The sequence below is a fragment of the Rattus norvegicus genome, chromosome 6, assembly GCF_036323735.1.
Source record: "Rattus norvegicus strain BN/NHsdMcwi chromosome 6, GRCr8, whole genome shotgun sequence".
NCBI lineage: Eukaryota > Metazoa > Chordata > Mammalia > Rodentia > Muridae > Rattus > Rattus norvegicus.
The window spans coordinates 95,096,171-95,122,235 of record NC_086024.1 but is presented as its reverse complement, the minus strand read 5'-3'; the positions used below and the strand labels follow the sequence as shown (position 1 = coordinate 95,122,235).

At 43.3% G+C, this 26,065-nt stretch overlaps 1 protein-coding gene across 8 annotated transcripts in view; it reads right to left on the bottom strand.

The window, feature by feature from the left end:
- Positions 1-26,065, bottom strand: part of Frmd6 (FERM domain containing 6) — a 73,604-nt gene that overhangs the window by 33,326 nt on the left and 14,213 nt on the right. For 5 of the 8 annotated variants that reach the window (XM_063261564.1, XM_063261567.1, NM_001399291.1 and 2 more), the window contains exon 2: positions 2,499-2,764. In XM_063261564.1, the coding sequence (XP_063117634.1) occupies positions 2,499-2,597 (99 nt within the window). In that variant the 5' untranslated portion in view covers positions 2,598-2,764. Of the gene's footprint in view, positions 1-2,498; positions 2,765-17,723; positions 17,804-26,065 lie in introns of all 8 variants that reach the window. The other 3 variants (XM_063261565.1, XM_063261568.1, NM_001399292.1) reach the window with 1 other exon arrangement.

Sequence of the window (26,065 nt, the reverse complement as noted above, 5' to 3'; positions counted from 1 at the left end):
TGAGTGCCAACGAACTCCTTTACAGACTGTGGCCACCTCCCTCTTCTGTTCCTCATGGAGACAGATCCCATCCTGTACCTGCTGCACACACACGGACATGCTTACTCACCTCACTGGGTAACACACAGAACAAAGGTGGAAGGAGCTTCCGCCATGCTTATGCTGTATGTTCTAGTATCTGTTAACTACTACATCGTGTGTGTGTGTGTGTGTGTGTGTGTGTGTGTGTGTGTGTATGACTTCACATAACAGAGCCATAAATTTTGGTGGATTTTTACTTTCATTTTAATTTATGTTTCTGGTATCCATACTGAAATGTTTCCAATTTTCATTATATTTTAAAAAGCAAGCCGTGCAAAGATAATAATAGTCTATCACCCCACATACCCAAAACCAATTCCAAATTCCTAACCAGGATCCTAGCTTATTACTAGAAACTCTGCCCAGAAGATAGTAAAATCCATCTAGGAGGCAGGTCTGATGATACAGATGAGCAGAATCGAGGTAACCTGAGTAAATTAAGAAACTGCTGACTGCTCAAATAAAACCAAGATACCTATGGCTACAAGCAGAACCTTGCTGCAATCTAAACTTTTAATGAAGTTGTTTAAAAGTCATATATGTTCTGCATAACTATCCCATTATATAGAACATGGTAAAAATATACTAGCATACAAGTAGAAAATTAACTGGAGGCAAGCTTGCCTTTGGGAGGTAGGCAGATGTCAGATGCCTATGAGTTTCAGGCTAGCTTGGTCTACATAGCAATTTCCAGGCCAGCCTGGCCTACATAGTAAAGCCTTATCTCAAAATAAAAAGAAAACAAAAACAAAAAAACCACAAAAAAAACCCTCAAAATTGATAGGTACAAAACTGATTACCATGAATCTGCTGGCAGTTTCTAACAACTGTACTCACTGGGATGTTCTATGATTTACATATCTACTCTGATAAAAATGGAGTAACTTATGTGTGTCTTGTGTTTGTGGGACTATGGCCCAGAAAGGATCATAGCAGTCTCATTAACATTGGTCAGGAATTTCAAACGGTACAATATCCATCAACAGTAGTAAATGTGTAACAGAACGGGATGCGGCCATACGGCTGGGATTTATCTTATGAGGAACAAAACAAGTGCTGTTGTGTCGATTTCACGGGCCAGATGCTGAGTGAAAAGGGCTTTAGGATAAGGACTACATCATTCTGGGGGCAGGAAGGTCGTAACTGAGCGGAAAAACTACCTTCTGATCAAAACAGTTGTCATCACTGAGGACAATGGACTGCTGATGAGGAAGAGCCCTGAAGGGTCAATGGGAAATTTCTATCTGAAACTGGGCAATGGCTACGTAGGAGCATATACTAACGAGATACACAGGCTGCCCGCTGAGGGATTTTTATGCTTTGTAACGTGTTAATTGTAATTTAACCATTAAAATTACAAAGGGGAAAAAAATAAAACTATTTCAGTTCTCAGTATCCAGGTTAACAAGTATCTGATTCTGACTTGAGAGACAGAGAAACATCTTAGCTCGCCCACAGCAGCAGCTCACTCTGACTTTGCTTAGACTCTGACTATTGAGGACCCACAGTCAAGATGAAAATGAGAAACTTAGCAACTGTGGGCATTTAAAACACAGATAGACACAAATAGAAATTTTATTCAGGAAGCCAAGCAATTTGAGAGACAAAAACCAATGCTCAAAAAAATGTTTGCTGCTGGGCTGGAGAGATGGCTCAGCGGTTAAGAGCACTGATTGCTCTTCCAGAGGTCCTGAGTTCAATTCCCAGCAACCACGTGGCGGCTCACAACCATCTGTAATGGGATCCGATGCCCTCTTCTGGTGTGTCTGAAGAGAGTGACAGTGTACTCACTTACATGAAATAAGTAAATTTAAAAAAAAGTTTACTTCTGTTTTTAGATTTTTTTTTTCCTTCCTCCATCTATAGTCTCCATTCTGTTGTGTTACATTATCTTTTAGCTGAGAAAGGGGCTTCCATACAGTAGAAATAACAAAGTGAATCCTTTTTCTCTACAGAAACTGAGAGTGAAGGAAATTCAAAGATTTCCTTCTTTGGTGGTGAGATCTGAGGGGGAAACTGTGACTGAACAGCGTGAATTAGAAGCATTCCCTAGGCCCGAATGGAAATGTGGAAGATACTCCAAATAATTCCAAACGCACACCAAGGCTGAACACACAGAAAGATAAGGAGACAGAGAAGTCCAATAAATTAATTCAACAGAAAACATTTCAATAAAGTTTAAAAACAGATTTTTTGTTTTGTTTTAGTGTTGTACCCAAAGTCCTGATTTGACCCCGGCGAGACGCTGCTGAAGGCAGCTGTGTTGAAGCCATAATGCTGTCCCCAGCCGTGTGGCAGCCTGAGCACAAGCCTGCCAGACCCCGCTCACTCTGCAGTGATTGCTCCCTGAACCCCCTGACTCGGGTGTGGCCTTGTGGGCACGAGCTCGCTGAAGTATTCCTAGAAGATCTACTCACATTTATGATGATGCTCACAGACTTGTCATTGGGGAGGAAAATACACACTCTGCGGCGGTCCTGCATGACTTTGTTGTTATGGAAGGTCAGTTTGTTCATTGTGTTGTGGGCTGGCCAGTGGTCAGGCAGGGTGCGCTGGGTTCTCAGCAGCTTCTCAGGCTCCCAGCGCTCCAAAGCCAACTTTCCCTCCTCATCATACGGCCGACAGAAGCATCGTGGTGCCCCACAACATAGGTTTCATCGCTGTAGAAAGTCCACTGGGAGACCTGTGAATAAAGGGGAAAGAGAACCTGTTAAGAGGAGAGAGGCCAATGGCACACAACTATTTGCGCAGACACAGGGAGACAGGGAAAGAGCATTTCAAGCTGAGACTGCCATACTGGGTGCAGAGACACATTCTGTCTGTCAACTGTCTTTACCCTCCATTCTTAGACATGAGTGAATAGACAGGTGAGAGCCTAAACGTTCACAGATGGACCGAGTACCATAAGCTCAAGGCGATGGATCCTGGCTGAGGAGTTTCTGGTTCACCAGGGAGGTGACGGGGCTCTGGAGTGGACTACAAAAACAGCATTAGCAAAGCCTCTCCTCCAGGACCACAGACAGAACTTGGATGAGTCTTGGCTTGATTGCTGGTGACTTTCATTTCACCAGATAGCTCTACAAAGGAGGCCCTGGCTGCTGGACCACTGAGTGGCGCTGCAGTAATCATTGATTTCTTCATGGCATTCCCAGGGATTATTAAATCCTCCTTGATGTTCATGTTTCCCTTTCCCCCCGGTTCTCTAACTGGCTCACGAAAAGTTAATTCATTAGTTCACCAATCAAACAATACACGGCAATACGAAGACTGTATTATCAAACATGTACATATGTATATAGTTTTGTCTGCCTTTGTGTTTGCTTTTTTAAAGTTTTGAAGTACGGAACTTTGCTTGCAAGTACGAGACTTTCATCTCTGGTCTTCAGTATTCTATCCTTCATTTCTGCTTTCTGTCTCCGGCCCCGGTGAGACCCTATGGAATAATTTTAAAGTCCCGGTGAGTTTTTCCTTCTCTTGAGGAGTGCTTCACATGTGCTGCAGTGTGTTAAGACTAGCTGTCTGTGTCACTGGTATTTACATTATTCCTTTGCGGCTGTAGTTGCAGGACTCTCGAGAGTAAGTCCAGGAATACGAAGCTGGTCTCCAAGGCAGAAGCCTGACCTATCGCCTCCTTAAAGTTCATGTGTCTGCAGCAAGAGAGAATCTACTCATAGACGGTATCAGGAGTAAATAGGATCTAAGATTTTATTTATTTATTTTATGTATGTAACTACACTGCAGCTCTCTTCAGATACACCAGAAGAGGGCATCGGATCCCATTACAGATGGTTGTGAGCCACTATGTGGTTGCTGGGATTTGAACTCAGGACCTCTGGAAGAGCAACCATCTTTCCAGCCAGATTTAGTGATTTTTAAAAATATAAATAAAACACAATCTTCCAAGAAAATTACTCAAAACTGAAATTAGGTGGTAATCTTGTATGTGGTAGTTCCTTCTTTGGAAGGGGACCATCCATCACTTGGATGTTCTGTCTTCCTTAAAGGGAAAGGGTGATAGCTCCCCTTAGGTTTCCAGTGCACCTTTGGAGGCCAGGGCTATCATCTTCTTTAGAGTAGATGCTCAGTCCCTGAGTTCCAGGAACCGCTCTCCAAGTGCAGACATTAATCTAGAAATGTACTCTTCTTAGTCAACAATGTCCAAGCACTAGCTAGAAGGATGATGTTGGCTACATGGGAATTGCACATGGGGTTAGAGGTAAATGGAGAGTCCAAGCCACAGAAACAGACTCATGACAACTACAGGCACATGTGGAGACCTTCACTTCAGTCAGGGAAGCAATCTACACAGTGCTGGGTTCCACTACACTCTCAGGGCAAATGCTGGGAGAACATCCTAAGAGCTGACCAATACCAGAGAATTACCCCCCATTGCTACTGCCAAAAATGCTCTCAACATTTCCAAAGGTACACACCCCTAAAGCAAGCCAGGCCGATGCTGGTGCACCGAAGCAGGAGAATTTCAAGTTCAAGGCCATCTGGGCTCCTGTACATTCCAATCCAGTTCTAGATACAGAAAGATCCTATCTCATAGAGCCAACATAAGCCAGAGGTAGTGGCTGGCACACACTTCCAATCCTAGCCCTCAGAAGGATGATGGTGGCAAGTTGGGGTCAGTCCAGCCAAGGTTACAGAGTGTGACCCTGTCTCAAAAACCTAAATCTAATAAAATTCCTAAAACAGGTTAAATTTGGAGACTGAGAGCCCCCGCCCTACTTTTAACCTTTCTTAAAAATTTACAAAGTAAGCCAGGTAGTGGTGTGCACATCTTTAATCCCGGCACCCAGGAAGCAAGAGCAGGAAGATCTCTGAGATTGAGGCCTGCCTGGCCCACAGAGCGAGTTCCAGGAGAGCCAGGGGTGCCCAGAGAAACTCTGTCTTGAAAACAAACGACCAAACAAAACCTCAGAAAGTATTAAAAACTCGGAGAAGTTGTGAAGGCAAACTGCTTAAGTCTGACCACATTTCACACACTCCCCGAGTACAGAACACTCTTCTCTCCAGAGCCTGCTATGAAGGTGAACAATGTTCTCAGGCTTATCACTTGGGAAAGGAGTTCTGAAGTAATTCTTTATTGTACTCTCAATTTCATAGGAAAAGTTTTCCCATCTGTTGGACTATTCCAACATTTAGGTCTGTCTTTACTACATAAATTATAAGCTACGATTGAATATATCTTATTTTAAAGTCATACCCTTAAGTGATATTAATCCCATTATAATTCCTATTTAAATCTGCATTTCATTTTGAGATAGTCCTATGATTTTCCATTTTTAATTGAACCAATTAAAGCAGGACATTTCTACTGACCTACTTTTTGGAATTTAAAAGTTAAATTGGGGGAGGGCATTCTGAGATTTAGGATGGTTCCAGGGCTTCATTAAAATACACGAAAACTTCATTTGGGTACAACTTTTTTCCTTTTTAAAGATTTATTTTTATTTTAGGCATGTGAATACCCTGTCACTGTCTTCAGACACACCAGAAGAGGGCATCAGATCTCATTACAGATGGCTGTGAGCCACCATGTGGTTGCTGGGGATTGAACTCAGGACCTCTGGAAGAGCAGTCAGTGCTCTTAACCACTGAGTCAGCTCTCCAGTCCAGTAGGTACAACATTTACTTTATGGTTTAAACAGTACAAAAGTCAGCACAAAGACTACTGGCGCAGATTTACAGGAGCCCAGGTCAGAGGCAGTAGCATTGTTCCACGGCTGCTCTTAACACTCTGAGGGTGACAAACCCAACGCGCACGCGCACACACACACACACACATACATGCATGTATGCTCGTGCATGTGCACGTCACACACTATATACTGAACAAGGTGGGATTAAGCCTTCACTGTGCCAAGACAGAATTAAAGCTAGTTCAAAAGTTTCACTAAAAAGGCAAACACAAATCAAACCATAACCTATCTCTAATTCACACCAGCATCAAATTTAAACTGGACTGTCCTGGGAAACAGTAATTAGACAGAATTTATACCACTTTGGATTGCAAAAATTGGGTAAAGGGCCACTGACTACTTGTTCTATGTTCTACGCTGAGCCCTAACTCAGCCCCAGGAAGACACATTCCCACCCCAAAGCAATGCCTTCCTGTGTTGGCAGTGATTAGACCCACAACTCTTTCCCCAAAGAGACTTACAAAAAATATACATTATTTGTATACATACAGAGTCTTTGGTATTGAATTTTTACCCACATAATACAGTTTCAGTTAGGAGGGAGCCAAACAAGGATTCTCCTTCTGGGACTACCTCCCTGAAGCGTAAGACGGTCCTTGTCGAGATCATGAAAGGCAGATGTGATTAAAAAAGACTCCATCAGCAACCAATATGGCCGGCCACTCTATTACCTAACAAAACAAAGGGAGCTATTTTGGAAAGTGGACTATGAGGACCCTACCTTCTAACTTAACTGTTTCCTATACAAAGCTTAGGGCATACACAGAGCACTTAGGGCTGTGTGCTCACTACTCGCTGAAAAACAGAACACAGAAGCTGCAGGCTTCTCCTCCAAGGTGGGTAACAACTCTTCGGTTAGGGGCACTGCCAAAGAAGCTTGAATACTGTCTTTGATTCCCAAAAGCACATACATGGGTGGGCAGTGACATGTCAACTCAAGGGATGATACAGCTGAATGACAACTTTAAGTACAGAAATATAGCCTATACTGTAAGCTAAACTATGTGATTAAAAAAAAAAAAAAAACCGGGGGCTGGGGATTTAGCTCAGTGGTAGAGCGCTTACCTAGGAAGCGCAAGGCCCTGGGTTCGGTCCCCAGCTCCAGGAAAAAAAAAAAAAAAAGAAAAAAAAAACAGTCTAGCCAGGTTGAGATCCCTTTGGGGGGTGGGAGGGTTGAATGACCCTTTCGCAGGGGTCAAATATTAGATATTTATATTATAATTCTAACAGTAGCAGAATTACAGTTATAAAGTAGCAACAAAATAATTCTGTGGTTGGGGTCACCACAACATGAAGAACTGCATTGAGGAGTTGCAACATTAGGAAGGCTGAGAACCATAGCTCTAGTATTTCTAGTATACTGTCCTAAAACGCTGCCGCATGTCTTTCATAGAACAAGTTCCACGGTTTTGCTCATTTGTTTTATTAATACAAAATGTGTGCTTGCAACACCTACTGTGTGACAAACAGGCAGTGAGCACACGCAGTAGGCCAGACTGAGGGTGCTTGCTGGTGCTGTGGCCGTGCTGTGTAGATGTGTTACTGTACCAGGTGATGGGACCTCTAGCTGATGGGCTGATGTGTGAGCAAACACCCAAGTAAAGAGCAGGGTGTCATCTCTTCCACCCTCCCAGCCACCCCTCTGTATCAGGAAATCTGCAGGCAGACGATGGTGAATGGGAAGGCTCGCTCGCTGCTCGGCACAGGTGAAGTAACAGTGCTGACGATGGGCTAACATTTGCTACACATCTGCTGCACGCAGGGCACTGCTCTAAGCACTTGTGGAGCAGGAAAGAAAATGGTGACCCGTTTGTCATGCTCTCCAAGAAGGAGACAGCTAGGAGCTTGCATCACAGCAAACCAACTTATGCAGATAACCCTGGTTCTTGTATCAGAGAGTCACCTCTCTATGAACACTTATTTAGCTCAGCCACTTCAAATTCTGCCTTATCTCGCCTTCCTTCTCTAGTCAGATCTTAGAGCAAGGCCACACTAGGTATCACCAAGGCCAGATGTGGAATAACACTCATTAACTCTTGGCTGTCTGCTTACAACATACGTCCCTGACCCGTGAAGACTCCACTTCCTAGCCATGGCACTTGTTATGATTTGGATGTGCAATGGATCCTCTAGGTGCATGTGGGTTCCTGGTGGCACTGTCTCCCGGGGACATTACGGACCTCGTGAGATGTAAGGCATAGCTTGAAGAGAAGAGTGCCTGAGAAAAGAGGCCTGTGTAGGCTGCACCCACCTCTGGTTGCTTCAGCTTTCCCTGCTGCACTGCCATATAGGACACTGCCACATCCTCCCGTCACCAGAGCCTTGCCACCAATCTCATCCCTGCAAAATGGCCTGCGCCTTCTACACCTGTGAAGCAGAATACATCTCCTCTCCTCCAAGGTTCTCCTATCGGGTACTTTGTCACAGCAATGAGAAAATAAACTAACTCAGTACCACTGTGTCTGGGAGCTAAGCAGTATCTGCACAGGGTCCATCCTGAGTCACATGTATGCTAGCTGCTTCTTGCTCTGCCCACAAGGTGCCAGAAGCCCTTCTTTATACCAGTCATGACAACCGACAATGCTAATGGGCACTGACAAAATTTACCCTGGGGCAAAATTATTCATTGTCATTTTATTAAATACATGTTAAGAATTATTTTTAATTAAGTGTGTGAGAATGTGTGAGCGCACATGAATGCAGTGCCCACTAAGGGCAGAAGAGGGAATGGGATCCCTTGGAGTTGAGGCTACACAGAGCTGTAAGTCACCTTACATGGGTGCGGAGAATTGAACACAGGTCCAAATGTGTACTTCACTTTTTTTCTAACCTGGTAGATGAACAGAGCCTGCAGTCATAGAATAGTTTTGGAATTCAGCTTTCTTGAAACAAGAGCCTGTGGCTGGGAACTATCAGGCTGCTTGGATAGGCACATGCACTCCTGTTTCTCGCACATGGTCCAAGGAGCGCTCTACTCTAAAGACCTGAGAATATGAAAATGACCCAGAAACATGATGTTTGACTTGAGATTGTCCTGGATATTCTAGCTAATAAAGGATTTTTAAAAGGGCCATTTGCCTCTAGAAGATGTTTGAGAACAATAAAATTTATTTTTATCATTTAGAGGAATAATGAACTGGGATCGTATGTGTTTATGGCCAGTTTTTACATGTATAAGTGCTTACCTACGGTATGTATGTCCATCATGTGTGTGCCCTGTGTTCAGAGGCCAGAAAAGGTAATTGGGTCCCCTAGAATTAGAATTCCAAAGGGTTATAAGCTCCCATGTAGGTGCTGTGAACCTCACCTAGGTCTTCTAAAAAGCAGTCCGTGCTCTTAACTACTGAGCCATCTCCCCAGCCCTGTGGCTAGTTTTTGGAGTGATAAGTGCACCTAAGAAGGCAGTGCCTGGTAGCCACTAAGCACGATGTCAAACCCTCTGGGAAGAACATCTGCTTCCTGTTTGCTCTTTTCCTGCACTTCCCAACCTTGCCTGAGTAGAGAAATGAGGCACTGGGTAAAGGGTGAGGACACCCCCAGAGCTGGTCCTCAGGAGTTTTACAGCATGCGCAGGAAAGCATACCAGTTAGACCTAGATCCCAATGTACCAGCTGGGCAACCATGCCCATTTCCTAATCCGAGAACAATTCTTCATTTGTAAAATCCGTAACAGTGGCCTCCTACAATGCTGGATAAATGAAGTGGTAGAATGGTACAAAGCATTCAGTTTCGAGTTCTTTTGACATAGAAAGGCTGCTTCCTAGCAGCAGCTATGACTTTCCAGGTAGGGAGACGAACAGCCACTGCGGAGCCCATTAGTCACCTCACAGAGCGCTCTCGCTTTCATAGCCAGATGCAGCAGCTGGGCTACACCACTGCAGGCTTATCCTGGGAAGGGGAAAGCGCATTGCTGGGTGCACAGGATGTAGCGACATTGTACTGGGTCACTACCCCTTTGAAATTCTGTAAAGAGCTGGTGAGTATGGATAGATGTGCTCAACGGCGTGCAGGCTGACCAAAGGATGCTCAGAGATAGGGTAGGGTAGGATGTGGCCAGTATTGGCCAAGTAGGAAACCCCATTCTCCAACCACAATGCTTCATCTGCATATAGGGTGAACATAGAACCCTGGGCAAAACGGGACTCCTCTAAGACCTTTGTTATGCTAGGGTGGAAGTAGCCATCGTTCTCTTTGGGTTGCTTCTTGTGAGCCTGCTGGCACTCCTGTGTGATAAGGTATCATATCATTTGAACCGTTACAGGAATCTGTCCCAGAGGGAGAACCACCAGGAATTCCCATAAGAAGCCCAGCTATCCCTGTGGTCTCTCTCACTGGCACTTGCAACTGTTGAGGGTCTCCTCTCTAATTTGGTGCATCAGGTAAGAAGTTAACTGGTTGCCCAATCCATTTATTCTCCAAAACGTACTTACTACCTCTTGCTGTGTGGCAACATGCATTTGTTTTACTTAAAGGACAATGCTGTGTTTTAAAACCGCTCTCCATTTGAAAGAGACAATGGGGTTATTGGGGAGTTGACCCCCCAATTACCCTAGAAACAAATGAAACTCAAGACGGATGATCAAAATGTGAATGCTTCACTCCTTCTTTAAAAGGGGAACAAGAATACCCTTGGCAGGGAAGAGAGAGGCAAAGATTAAAACAGAGACTGAAGGAACACCCATTCAGAGCCTGCCCCACATGTGGCCCATACATATAGAGCCACCCAATTAGACAAGATGGATGAAGCAAAGAAGTGCAGACCGACAGGAGCCGGATGTAGATTGCTCCTGAGAGACACAGCCAGAATACAGCAAATACAGAGGCGAATGCCAGCAGCAAACCACTGAACTGAGAACAGGACCCCCATTGAAGGAATCAGAGAAAGAACTGGAAGAGCTTGAAGGGGCTAGAGACCCCATATGTACAACAATGCCAAGCAACCAGAGCTTCCAGGGACTAAGCCATTACCTAAAGACTATACATGGACTGACCCTGGGCTCCGACCTCATAGGTAGCAATGAATAGCCTAGTAAGAGCACCAGTGGAAGGGGAAGCCCTGGGTCCTGCTAAGACTGAACCCCCAGTGAACTAGACTGTTGGGGGGAGGGCGGCAATGGGGGGAGGGTGGGGAGGGGAACACCCATAAGGAAGGGGAGGGGGGAGGGGGATGTTTGCCCGGAAACCAGGAAAGGGAATAACACTCGAAATGTATATAAGAAATACTCAAGTTAATAATAATAATAAAAAAAATTAAAACATGGTTTCACATTAAAAAAAAAGAGACAATGGGAATGAACTCTGTGATGTGAGCAGACCTAGACCGGGAGGAGGAGAGCCCAAGTGAACGAATCTTTGGAAGCTTCAGGCATCTGCACCTTGCAGGCAATACTACTTTCTAAGGGCACCATACCCAATAAACTCATTTAAGGGAAACAGCATATTGGGCAGTTAACTCACAGGAGTGCATTCCCCAGCAAAGGGCCATCCTGTTTGAGTATGAATGTGTGGGTGAAGAAACCTGTCCCAGTATGCCTCTCTGCAGAGCCATGCTGCTGCATGCACTTTTACTGTACTTTCTGTTTGTAATGAACTATAGTAGCTGGGGTGGGGCGGGAGTCGGGGCAAGAGAGCCTCTGCAGACAGAATAACTGAAAGTTTCCACCTAATGGCACCTGAGCTGAGAGTAATATAAACACACTTTTGGGAAAATGAATAAACAAACAGATAAAAAGATTAGAGTCTATTTCTTATAGCTGGTAAGTGGCAAGCTGAGCCATTAAACCAATTATTAAATGTAACCTCATAGGCTGCTATGTTAGTATGTGGGAAATGGCTTTGTCTCTAGAATGCCAGTTACCTGTGGAATCGACAGAAAGGTTAAGGCTAGAAGAAGGAATGTGATGGTCACAGAGCAACTGCTTGCTCAAGAACAGTCTGCCAGATGGTGTGGCTGTCTGTCTGTCTATCTGCCTCTCTGCCTGTCTGCCTGTCTGCCTGCCTGCCTGAGACACTTTAACCACGGGGCAAACCTCTTCACTTTGCCACTGTTTCTCTCACCTTGACATGAGATTGTTGTAAAGGTTAAACAGGTCATTCACCTAAGTGAAATGCTTAGTATACACACTGTGTATTATTTATGCCAAGTAATATAATTTGCATAATATAAGGAAAATGGGTGCACCACGTTTTGGTTGTATGTGGATCTATAACTTATTTTGCTAATGATTGTATCTTGAGTGCTGAAAGAAATTCCTTCTCTTCGTAGGAGCTAACCTCTCTCCTCTCCATCCCGCCCTCTGCGCTCATCTCACGATTAGATTTAACAGTGAGATTTGCTACACCTCAAAGGTAGGGATAGAAAGGATCTGTACAGCAGACTGCTCTGGTCTCAAGGTTAAATGAGGTAGTAGTTGCTTCTTGACTTGAGAAGAGCGTGTGTGAAGGACCAAACAAGTGTGTCATATTGTGACAAAACCGCTGACACACTCTCCTACATCATGGCTGGCATGGCCAATCGCTAAAACTCACACTGCATTATCTATAGTAACAGTCATAAGGATATTCACATCTTTGGATTTAGTAACTGCACTTCTGGAGCAATAACCTCACTGAAGCGTATTACACTTCTGAGCAAACACATCCGGTGACGGACTATGTAACTGAGCAAAGACGGGAAGAATCAGATGTCTATACACGGCAAGGTGCTTGTAAACCACAGCGCATCAGAGATGCTGCCAGGAAAAGCCAGTTGCTGTGCACGCATCCTTCCATCACAACACCCACACCAGCCGCAGCCTCTATGCAGTACAACTGCAGGAGCAATGCGGGAATCCAAGCCAAAGAGTAACCGTGGCCGGCACCTGAGCACCCTGGTGCTTGGTAAACCACTACTAGTTGAATAGTCTGCATTTGAAATTCTTGGGACCAGTGTTTCAGACTCTAGAAGTTTTCCGGTTTTGGAATACCTGCCTAGACAGAGCAGCAGAAGTTCCTAATGTGAAACCCTGACATGGAAAACTTCTGGAGCGTCATGTCAACAGGTGCTCATCAAGCTTCTGGTGCCTCGGCCCTCCAGCTTATGAAGTCCTATGAAGAGATGACCAGCCTGTGTGTGTACTTGTCATCCCTCAGACCACTGCTAAATTCTGGCTGTCAGAGCTCATGAGGACTCCTCTGTGAGGAGTCAAATTTAAGGCAGTAGAAACAACAGAAGGTGATACTATTATATCCTAGTTAATTGCTAAGTGCTGTGATCAGATGAGCCCGCACACCTGTCAGGATGTCGGCCACCCAACCTGCCTGCTCCAGCTCTCCTGAGGTCTTCTAGCTCTATTGCTGCTGTTCCGACTCCTGCCTCTCTCGTCCGTATTCCGGTAACATCCACACTCTACTTGCTTGAGCGAGAAGGTTAAGCAGAGAGCAAGGCAGCCATGGTACCTGGGAAGCCACATGACTTTCCTTGCCCTAAAGACTAACAGCATATTCCTTCAGAGCAGACTTGGATGCCTGCTTTCTAGACCGCGCAGGGACAAGCACCATTCTTTTGCTCTGTGTTTGGAAGGGCTTTGTTCCTGGAGTCCACAGAAGGAGTCAGGGCCATCTGTCACTCTTTCTAAAACTCTGACATAATGTCATATTTGCCCCGGTAATACCCGAGAGGAAATGAAGTTAAATCACTCAGTTAAATAGCACTCCTACATTTGAATGCTTAGTTGAAGAACACAGTTCCACATGGCACAGTGACAAAATAAAAACAGACAAGCTGATTTGTTTTGATAGCTGACCTTTCAAGACACAAAGACTCGGGTGGGGGTGGGGGGTAAATAACAATGATCTTTGGTGCTTGAAAGATCTGAGTGCTCTATAAACATTTAAAAATAGTCTTGGGAAGGAAAAAACAACACCCCTCTTCCTGTACTCCAGCCTCTTGATGAGCCGCTCCAGGATCACTGCTGTTCTCACCTCCATGTTCGCATTCTCGGATTAGCATGATCTCTTAACCACAACCTCACATGCTACCGTGTTATGAAAGTGTATCTCTGATCATGGGTAATGCATGTGCTTGCATTCCTTAGTGGTTCTCTGGAACCCACGACAGTCCAGGCACTGTGGTCCTCCATCACTCGTGTTCTGGGTCACTGCGACTCATTTTACTGCCTTTCTTTTGCTTTTACCACGCTGTTCCCTCGGCCCAGAACATCCTCCCTCGCATCCTGTCCCATCTGCCAACTTCTTCAAGAAAACAAACACCATCTTTCCTGCTCCCTAGACAGTGCAGGTGCAGCTCTAGAGAGCCTGTCTCTTAGGCCCTGGCTAGTGGCAGCTGCTGCCTCTGCTTCTGGTCAGCAGGGGTCTCATCCTTTTCCTGAGACAGGCTTTTATTAGCTTGCTAATGCTTGGAACAGCTCCACTTCTACAATGAGAACCCAGTAGACTTGCTGAATTTATTTTATTTTAGACTTGCTAGCCAAAAAAAGCAAAGAAATTCCTTAGTAATTAAGATTAATCTTAGGCTTCTTAAACAGCCTTTGGCACATAACTGTAATCCTAACACTCAGTAGGCTGAGGCAGGAGGACTGCTGAGTGTTTCGGTCCAGCCTGAGCTATACACAGTGAATTACAGGGCAGCCTGGCCACTGAGTGAGACCCTGTCTCAAACACTAACAAACAAGCAAGTAAGCAAACAAATAAATCCTTTCTTTCCCCCATGGGTATCAAGTACTGACCACAGCCTTTTTTTGAACATCTACAAGAGTTATAGACAAAATGGTTACATCTTGTCTTTTCCTCTAAACACATTCCCCAATATTCTCAACTCCATACTCCTGTTACATCAATTTTTATTTAAGCATTCACAATGAAAGGGCATTGGTTGGAGTCCCCAAATTGCAAGGGCCAAAAAACCACCCCATGGAAACCTGGACTCTAGAGCTTGGTTCTGACTGTTCACGGGTTACTGACTGACCAGTTGTTTGCCAACCGTAGTATGACTTGTATCCTATCACCTTTCTGTACAGTACATGATTTGTAGGGTACTCTAAGGCATACGCTAAGTGGGACACTAATCCTGACTATTGTTACACAACGTAACTCATTAAAATAAGGAGAATGTTTAAAGCTACGTGGATTTGATGGAGGAGCACATACTGTCATCTAGGCCCTAATTTCTTCCTGACACCTTGATAACTGAAGGCCGGTGTCTCTCAGAGGAACTTCATGAACTAGAGTACATTAGCAAACAAGAACACTCAGCTAAGAGTCATGGGTCACGATGCCCCATTGAAAAGCAGGAGGAACAAGTTTGTTTCTAGATCCAGAGGTAGAATCAACTTCCTCTGAAGGAAATACACTTTTAAAACTAAAATTGAGTACCTTGGGGAAGCCAAGATGGTGAGGCTGGGTAGGCAATCAGTGGGGGAGGTCAAGGGCAATGCTAAAAATTCACACATTTTAAAGCACAGAAACTTTTATTTCCTCCGCTTTCTGCATCCAAAAGTCCTATCAGGGTTAGCACCGAGGCACAAAAATTCCTTTCAACCAAGATGAACTTCCGGCCTGACACGGCCAACAAAAAGTGCTGTTCTCAGGGAAAACACTGGACTGAGAAGCATCTGCTTCTAATTTCTACAATGAAATCTTTGATTCCTTTATTCACGGGACTTGCACTCAATTCCATCTGACGCAGGAATTAAGGTTTTGTAAATGATAACTTTGTTGTGAAATTCTCATTATTTGGTATGTGTTCATATGTGTGTGTGTGTGTGTGTGTGTCTACACACACACACACACACACACACACACACACACTTTTTGAAAACAATAATAACTTTTTTGATGTCTTTCCTGAAATACTTTCTTTTGTCCAAAGAGAACACAATTAGAATGCCCTCAAGAAAGACTGAATGAAATATTTGAAAAGCTGCTATCTGTTTTTGGAATACCACATGTTTTCCATATCACGGAATAACTCTTCATAGCAATACACATACAAGTTGGAAAGAGACCTCCCCTGCCAAGAGCAAAGCATTCAGCATTCAAACCACTCACAGAGAAAAGGGGAGAACTACAGCTAAAAATGAACAGATGTAAATCTCAAAAATGATGCAAAAAAATCAAAGTAGCAGAAAGATATGACTCAATCTCTATGACTAACAAGTTCAAAACCAGGCAAAAATAAAGAATGATTCATTTAGGAAGATAGGACACACATGGCAAGACTACCAAGAGAAGCAAAGAAATAATTAAACTCAAAATTGCATTAAAATTATGTAAGACACTTTAAGCTAAAATTATGTAAGACACTTTAAGCTCTTTCCTATGTGTGGGTTTCCTATTTAGATGGTGAAATCAATCAGTGAGTACCAATGGAACAATAACCACACACTGGCGGTCGATTTTTAAAAAGATATACAAGCTTGCCACCCTTCACAATGTGAGCCGCTGAGAACTGTATGCAGTTTATCACATTCTAAATTATTATACAAGAGTTCACCTACCAGATAATTGTTATCACGGCTTTGAAACTGGAAAACAGCCTCAAGGGCACCCAGTGTTAATGAAAGCTTAGGAGACAATTTAGTGACAACATGTGTGCTCCTGTCTTAAGTTTCTAAGAACATTAAATGGAAACATGGTAACAAAGTACAATCAGAGAAATCTTCACTGCCGTGGAACTTGGGAACTTAACAGGCAAAAAACCTGTCACTTGAGCAAATGACCCTTGTCAATATGGATTAGGTTTTTCCTTCTAGGACTTTCCTTCCCTGCTTTAAAAAACAGCAATGGACATGAGATATTTTAAATCTCCTTGGAAAGTACAATAGTTATAAACTTAATAGAATGTTAAGAAACATTTGGAAGCATTTAACTACATTAAACATACTCACGTGCTAATAAATGAGTTTAAAAAAAAAAAACTGACAGCCACAGAATTATATGGGAAAACATACAAAACTGGAGAAAGACTTTGACATGCCAGAAATTCAACTTTTACCCTTACATATGTTAACTATGAGACTGAGATTATACAGACACACCCAAACATGTGGTAGTTGCACAAGGTATGGCTGTGTACATGCACACACACACATGACCTGTGCACATGCAGTTTGGGGACAGGCACCCTTTTCAGAAAAGATCAAAAGCACAACCTACAGGCTTCAAAGGAGAACATTCTAACAACGCTTTGTAATGCCATGAAGTCTTGTCTTACACCCCTTGGGGATTCTGCTTTGAATACATAAGTTGGAGACTGTCATATACAGAGGGAACTGTGATTTATAGTTTAAAAAGCACTTAAGAAAAATGATAAAAGCATTTGCTCTATGCATGACCTATTTTTTACAGCTCCACGAAATATTTGCCAAAGCTACTTTCACCCAGGGATTCTCTATCAGACACATTAAAAACACATCTGCCCCAGCCGAGACTCTGTTAAAAGTCCCTAAAGTGTCATCAAATTCATGAGCTGGTCTGCTCTGTGGAAATCAAGGTGGTTTGTGTCACTGTTAAGTGGCTGTTGGGAGATGGGGGAAGCCAGGCTACCGGCCCTTGCCTTGCTCCTCAGGGGAGCGTCACCCTGAAGCTGTCTCTCTTACCCGCTAGCTAGTGTTTAGTTCCTTCAGCTTCTGGAAGGTAACTGCCAAAGCCTAACAGGACTGCCAGCTGGAATGTTATTTTTGAACGGCTTACCTGTGGGGTAGCATTCTGCACCGCTCCCCCTAAAGCCTACTCACAGATCTTATTTCTCTAACTCTTCTTCACTGGGGTTTCGAAATAAGATGCAAATCGAGGGCAAAGGCATTATTATTCATTTCTTCTAAGGGGATGGAAACAGAGCCATGTGTTGAGCCTCTGTGCCTGTGGTATGTGAGGCCTACTGAGTGCAAAAGTGAGTCAGGAACAGCCTAGTCCAGTTACCCCTCTCTGACTCACCTATCGCTGGAGTCCTGGTTGTGTGATGTGCATCTCCCTCCACACAGCACATTCCTTCATACGGTAATCACCCGCTGATGCTGTGAAAGACACACAGTCTTGTTCTTAAAGGGTGTGGAGGAAGGAAGTCAAAATCACACCTTACCCTGCACTAACATGGTTAATCTTCCATGAAAAATGGAACCATATGCCTCAACCTTGAAGGTTACAGTTTTAAAAAGCCCAAGCCAAACAAAACCAGAAACTACCCCACCTTAGCTCTGTACTTTTTTCATGAGACGGTGACCACACTGGAAAGGCAACTACTCCTCAGATGAGCCAGGGACTTTCAGCCTGGCAAACTGGAAGGGTGGCTCATCTGTAGTCAGCTGTCACAGCAGACCCATGCCCATCACCAGAGGTGCAGTGCCACCCTATCAACTCCATCAATCCTAACTGGGACAAGCCTACCCAGCTTTTGCTAGTGGCCTCAGAACCATTTCATTTGAGTCAGAAGCAAAGTCACTCAAATGCTCTAAGTAGAAGCATGCACCTTGCCAACACATTAGCACACACCTTTAGTCCCAGCACTCGAGAGTCAAAGGCAGGCAGATCTTTATGAGTCTGAAGCTAGCCTGATCTACATAATGAGTTCTACAACAGTCAGATCAACATAGAGCGACCCTGTCTCAAAAGAACCAAAAAAAAAAAAAAAAAAATAGTTGATTCAGTGAGATGGCTCAGTGGGTAAAAGAGCTTCATGCACAAACCTGAGTTCAGTCCTGGCATCCCACAGTGGAAGGAGAACCCATTCCTGAAACCTACTCCCACTCTGACCACTATACAAGAATCATGGATACACGCACGCACGCACGCACGCACGCACGCACGCACGCACTCACTCACTCGCGTGCCTTTAGTCCCAGTACTTGGGAGGCAGAGGCAGGCAGATCTCTGAGTTCTAGGCCAGTTTGATGGATGGATGGATGGATGGATGGATGGATGGATGGATGGATGGATGGGTGGGTGGGTGGATGGATGGGTGGATGGGTGGGTGGGTGGGTGGATGGGTGGGTGGGTGGGTGGGTAGGGGGGGTGGGTGGATGGGTGGGTGGGTAGGTGGGTGGTGGATGGGTGGGTAGGTGGGTGGGTGGGTGGATGGGTGGGTGGATGGGTGGGTGGGTGGATGGGTGGGTGTCTAGAGTAGGGATATGGCTCAGAGGCGAACTCCTGTTAGGACTGGGGTTCAAAGGCCAGCACCTGGGGATGGGGACTGAATGAGGAAGTCACATCACCTGTAATGATGAGCTTTCTAGTATGGAGAGCTGGGTGAGAATTCTTTCTCACAAATAATGTTTCAAAATGTTATCTGGTGTCATTTCACCTTTGATACAAGTCTCAACCAGACACTCCCCTGACAAGTCATCTCTCAAGCCATCTTCTAACTGAACGCAATCTACTTAAAGACTTGGGAATGATTTCCTCTGAGGGTAAAGGGTGGCAGTTTCTCAAGCTGCCAATGCACAGAAACTCCAGGTCATCGACCTCGGTGATGAGACGCTGGCAGCAGCCCCTCATTTCAGTCTTACTGTGGCGACTGCGTGACAGGTACACTCTGGGTGACCTATAAACAGACTTCACAGCAGAGGAGGACTTGCTGGAACCAGGCCTCAAATCAGCCCAAGAGCAACCGAGGCATGGAGCGCCTCTGAAGACTCTGCTCTCCATTTCCACGAGGGGGGTGTCTTCTAGTCTGAGGAGCTGTAAAGATTTAAAACAAACACCGTGTCTGGCGGATTTCTGTCTCACTGAGATGAGATCTGAGATCTGAGTCGCAGTGGGAGAGGGAGCTGGGGCTTGGAGCAGCTCAGAACACCAAAGAGGATATGGAGGCACCAAGATTTGGGGTGGGGGACATGCTGGAAATAACTGGCCAAGTACAGATTGGTGCCTGTGCCTGTGCGCGCGTGTGTAATCCTCCACAAAGCCAGAGATAGAATCCTCAGAGAGCAATAGGCCAAATAATCCCCAAGTTCCTGGGGCTTGGGAATGGCTCTCCTTCCACTAGTCAGGGAGAACAGCCTGCTAGCATGTGTGGTAACAGAGGGCTTACTCTGAAGGCTTACTCTGAAATAGCTGTGGTCTGAAGGCAACTCTCAAAATACCTTACAAGCTTCAAAACAAATCTTCAGAAGAGCAAACGGTAGCTCCCAGGCTAGAATAGAGTCTGAACTCAAAGTCTGATAACTGGGTCAGTCACACAGACAATTGAAATTGATAGATTCAACAACATGGCTGAAACGTTCAGACATCTCAAAAGACACAAACCCCCCAGAACCTCCTGGAGAAACAGGCAATCTGAAACAGCACTATCTATCACACAGATCAGAGTTCTAGAAAAATCTGACAAAGAAAATGCCAAGTTCAGATGTCGTCCTTCCAACTATCATCAATGTTTAAAGTTAAAAAAAAAAAAGAAAAGCCAATTCTATACAGATTTTTCCGGCAATTAAAGAGATTCATTTCCCAATTATTTTTATGAGGGCAGCATTTCCCAAAACCTTGCCATTATAAAAAAAATAAACAAAATCACCAATATCTTTCATGGACATTATTTAACAAAAACCCTTAACAAAACTTGGTGTATTGAATCCAGCAATATATAAAGGGCAAAGATGAGGCTGGATATAGTGGTGCTCACCTTTGATCCCAGCACTCGCGAGACAGAGGCAGGCAGATCTCTGAGATGGGGTCCAGCCTGGTCTACAGAGGAACTTCCAGGACAGCCAGCTCTATACAGAGAAATCCTGTTTCGAAAAAGTAAATGAAAACCTAAACAGTCCCCCAAAACCCAGGACAAAATATACTTACTGTAGTCTAAGCCTATAGTGAAGAGTCTCATGTTAATGTCAAGTTCCTGGTTTTGAAAGCCTATATAGTTTATATAGTTATGAGATGTTTTTTCTCCAAGTGTAGAGGCTACTATTTTTTGGGATTTATATTGGGTCTCAAATTATTTAAAAATAAAGTTTTAAAACCTTGCAATGTATTTTCTCTATGAAAAATTAACAAATGGATCCAGAATTAGGTAAGATAGTTTTGAAAACAACAAAGTGGGTCTTACTATCTCATTCACAGAATTCTTGTGAAAGATACGATAGACAAAGCTGTACTATACAGGCCTAAGGATAGGTGTATAGGTCAACAGAACTGCACAAACCCAGAAATATTCAACAGAACAGAACAAAGAGTGCAGGACTAAAATCTGCATAAAGCTATCTAACTTATAGGTCAACAGAACTGCACAAACCCAGAAATATTCAACAGAACAGAACAAAGAGTGCAGGACTAAAATCTGCATAAAGCTATCTAACTTTTGACGAAAGTTAATAATTTAACAGGGAATGCAGTTTTATCAAGAGTATTGAAATGACATGGAAAAAATTATCTTTGTCCTTATACAGAAGCTCACTTATGATGAGTTGTAGATCTAAACTTAAAAAAGATAAAATTCTGAACTTATAGAAAATGTTTGGATCTCTGTGACATCCTTAGGACATCAACAAAACAAGAACATTACAACCAAAACAATGACAAAAACCCTCACAGAACTTTGTCCTTTGAAAGTCACCTTAAAGATGAAGAAATCTTTAAACCAGAAAAAAATTAAACATCTGTTTCTTTCTTTCTTTCTTTTTTTTTTTTTTTTTTTTGGTTCTTTTTTTCGGAGCTGGGGACCGAACCCAGGGCCTTGCGCTTCCTAGGTAAGCGCTCTACCACTGAGCTAAATCCCCAGCCCCTAAACATCTGTTTCTAAACAAGCCTAAAACACATGACACAGACAGCTCTTGTAACTAAACAAAATTGACAGCTTTTAAAAAACATGGCCAATAATTCTGAACAGTTACTGCGGCTAAGAACATGTGAGGATGACAAGTACGTGCTTAGATGACAGTCAGCATCATTAGTCACTAGGAAACAAACAAAAGCCAAGGTAAGTCACCCTGCGTACACAGAGAACCTAGAAGACCAACAGTGCCAGGGCTTGGTGAGCGTTCAGAGCAAGCAGAACTCTTGGGTCATTGCCCATGACCTGAAATGGCACAAGGTGCTTTACAAAAACAATTAGACAGCTTCTATTAAGGTTACCTATTTGTATACTATGCAACTAAGACAGGAGAAGAATGTGGATATCCGTAGTAACTTTATTATGGCTCCGAAATGAAACAATGCAGATACCCTTCATCATCAGGGGAATGAATGAACCTACAGTGACAGCTGAATGTTCTCCAAGAAGGCAAAAGGAGATAGTGTATGGGCAACAAATTCAAAGCACTGAGAACTTTGTGTTAATAAAATCACTCATGAACATGTTCACCAAAATCCCTACACTAAAGGACAGAAGAAACCATGTATAAAAACAAGGTGAAAGAAGGAATGGAGGGGGGTGTTAGTTAAACTGGGGCCAGAGTAAACATTTGGTCCCGACAAAGATCCTCTCTAGTTGTTTTGTTGGTCACTGAGCAAATACATTTGCCAAGGCTCAATTATCTACTTATAATTAGTAAACATTATTTTTCATGCATGCAATTTGTCACAGGAAAGCTAAAATGTTTAAAAATTAATCTGTATATCCACTAGTGTTAAGTACCAGTTATTAACTCAAACCTCTTGTAATATATGAAATATATGAACGAATACAATGTAAAATTGACTCAACTGGTAAACCCAGGGCTTCATCTTAAACCCTGAGCTTTAAACTCAACCTTAGAACTGAAATGCAGGAAGTTGTGGTGATTTTGTGAGACAAAAAAGAAAAAAAATCCACTGCATGTCAGGAATGTCAGGAGCCATCCAGGAAAGCCCAAGGCTAGAAGGTGACCTTCTTGGAGATGGCCCGTCATCTCTGCATGGTCTGTGATCAGTGAGCTCTGAGAGGCAAGGCCCCAAGAATTCATCTCAGGATTGCTTCTTGCAGCTGATCTGCCTTTCCTGTCACACTACTGCATAGTGTAAGGATTCCCAGGCATCAGCCCATCCTACTGAGCAGACTCCCTGTAGATCAACATAAAGATGAACTTTCATGACTGAAAAACCGTATAGATGAATTGATAACTTTATAGAAATTCCTGATTTGATTCAAATGATCTTAGGAAGAAAGTTTTGAGAGATGGTTTTAGTTGTTTTGCTAGAAAGATAGAATGAAGTTAGAATCAAGAATAGAATGTGCCCACTCATTATAATAGGAAGTAAAGGCTGCATAATAAGAAATACAATGAGCTTTCATAATTACACTAAAAAGACAAATAGGCTTGAGACAAATTTGTGTTTAAGGAGAAACATTCAGTTCTAAGGATGAAGCCACAGGTGTGCACCATGAAAAGGCAAGGCCATGTAAAAATTGTTGCTTTGAACTTGTAATGAGCTTACAGGATGAAACACTGCTTTGAACTTGTTATTGACACCTTTCTGTATCTGTAACTCCCCTTTTATGAAACATTTATCTATGAGATTACATAGAACTTTTTGTCTAAAAGCTATAAGGCTGAAAGCAATAGAGAAAGGTGGTGCAGCTATTTTTCACTTCACCCACTGTGTGTGTGTTCTCTGTGTGAGTGACTTCCTTTCCTTTCTTTTTCTCTCAAATTCAAAAAAAGCTAACAAGCTCCAAGTCTCTCACATGTCCAGCAAGGGGCTACTGGCTGACTCGCCAGAGAAAGGAGCATTAGCAATAAATCCTTTTTGTAATTCCCCCAGTGTTTATTTAAGTATTCAGAGTCAAGTTTTTTTTTAAGTGCTTATTGAAGCACAGAACAGTAACAAAAAAAACCCTATCTTTTATCTGTTCAGAATTCTTGTAGAGTTAAGTTTCCCCAGCACTTAATTATACACGAAGAGTTAAAGAAGCCAGCGGCAGGTTTTCAGCCACAGGATAAGCAAGAGATTGTTAAGTTTCCAGAAGCCATGAACTTCTAGTCCCCAGTATACTTAGAGTAAGTTACAAGGCTGGAGATCATCAGTCTTTTGGCTTTTGTCCAACACTGGGTTCCACTTCAGCTCAGAACCCCAAAAGGCAGGACACCAGCAACTTCATAAGACAAAGACTCAAAGTTACCACTGAGCAAAGATTCTGAACAAACAAAAGATAATTTCTTGTCAAACAAAAACAGGAGAGCAGTTGTATGTAGCGTTGTGTAAACTTTCTTCCCTCTGCTCTCGGGTTGACCTGTGCTAGGCTCATCTCTGAATTTCAGCAAAATCTCTGGCACACAAACAAATGTTGAGAAGAGTCATCCATGTTTTCATTCTCAAAGTGATCTGTGAGTGAATCTCTCATAGAAGGTATGTGGTAGAAATACTTCCCCAGAACAGTGGTTAAATTATCTCATGGGCTTCATAGCCTTCTGCATTCCAGTTTTTATGAAGTTGTAAAGAGTAGATCAAGTTCCTGAACTTAATGTCTAATCCTTCAATGTATAATCATTTCAAAACACTTCATTTTAGACTCCTTTTTTAGTCGGTTCATTTAAGTAACAAGGTGACAGCTGCATTCAACAAAGGATCCTCAGTGTAAAGTTTTACGCAGGACTTTGCTTTTTATGGTTAAAAGGTCAATGATCTGAATCTCTGTGCTGACTTGAAGCCATTGTGAAAAGCAGAAAAATGAGTTAAAAGGTGGACTTCAGTTAGACTGAAATTAAACTCTCTGGTAAAACCAACGTGAGCTGAGGAAAATAAGTTGCTAGTATCTGGCAGAAACTAAAATTGATTTTTTAAGGTACCAAAAGGACTTGGGAGGTTGAGGCAGGATTGTGGCATGTCAGAGGCTAGCTCTAACATGAGTGGTGTTTTCAGGCTAGCCAAGGCTATGCAGTGAGAACCTACCTCAAAAAAAAAAAAAAGTCTCTGTGTGTGTGTGTTTGTGTGTTTGTGTGTGTGTGTGTGTGTAGGGATAAAAATGTTGTGCCCCAGTTTTCAAATACTGTAATGATTTTATCAAACAAGGTGATTAGTGGTAGGAAAGCACAGTCCTTAAAGAGTACTGAGCTCTGCTGGGCTCTGACTGCACAAGATAGAGGTGTCCACTCATTAACCCTTCCAGGTCAATTTTCCCGTTCCCAGCTCTTGTGGGCTTCGGTGATGCAGCGGTCTTTGAGACATTTCTGCTCCTTGGCAGTTGTAAATGCTCAGCCTCTACTTAGAGACTTTTGAATATTTAAGGAACAAAGTTTCTATTTTTTTCAATATTTGTCAAATATTAAGAGCAGAATATGTATTGCTGTTAGGAGACCACAGATTTTACTCATATGTCAGACTTAGAACACACTCTCTGGAGTTGTTTGTTCAACTTATAGGTCAGTAGGTCACAAGGTGATTTGCTAAAGGTGTAAACCCAAGTGCTAGTTGAGCGACCTCACACTGCCAGAAGGAACAAAGTCCCAGTGACACTGCTGGACACAGGTCAAGACCCAGCTGTGTTCCAGGTGGCAGGGAAGGAGTCAAGATGCAGAGGCCAGGATCTAGGATCGACCTGTTGTCAAGCTGCTTGCTACCTACCTGCAATGCCACACAGACATCCCAACAGTATCACTGTGCTACACCACAAAACACACACAGGAGTCACCACCACACCATCCTACCAGGACTGGGGTACCCCAAAACGCAACTTGGCTGACCCCAAGGCAGCACCCCCAAGCTCTCAAACAAAATTTCATAGCTTTTCCAATCTCTTAGGCAATTTAAAATGTTACTGCAATGTCTATTCAACAAAAAATAGATTATATATTGTGATGGTCTGTATATGCTTGGCCTGTGTAGGTGTGGCCTTGGAGTAGGTGTGTCACTGAGGGTGTGGGCTTTAAGACCCTCATCCTAGCTGCCTTCCGCTCAGTCCTCCAGTCCCACGTCTGCTTGGATGCTGCCATGCTCCTGCCTTGATGATACTGGACTGAACCTCTGACCAGCCCCAAATAAATGTTGTCCTTTATAAGAGTTGCCTTGGTCACGGTGTCTGTTCATAGCATTAAAACCCTAACTAAGACATACATTAAATATATTAATTTAGATCTCTCTCTGTAACATTCTGATTCCCAAGTTCCTAACACCATACTTCTCATACTCTATCTTGGGTCACTTCCATTAGCTTTCTGGACCAGGTTTTATGCTATGACTTCATGGAAATTTCTTTTTTATGTTTCTCTAGGCACCTGTAAAAGCAAATAATGCAGTGAGTTAGAAATCATCTAAATGTCCTTTTTTCAGATGTCTAAAATGAAAGTAGGCTCAGAAAATGAACTCTTGTGATTAGAGAGGCTTTATTTTAAATGTATTTAATTAGAATATACTGTAAATTTCAGGCACTA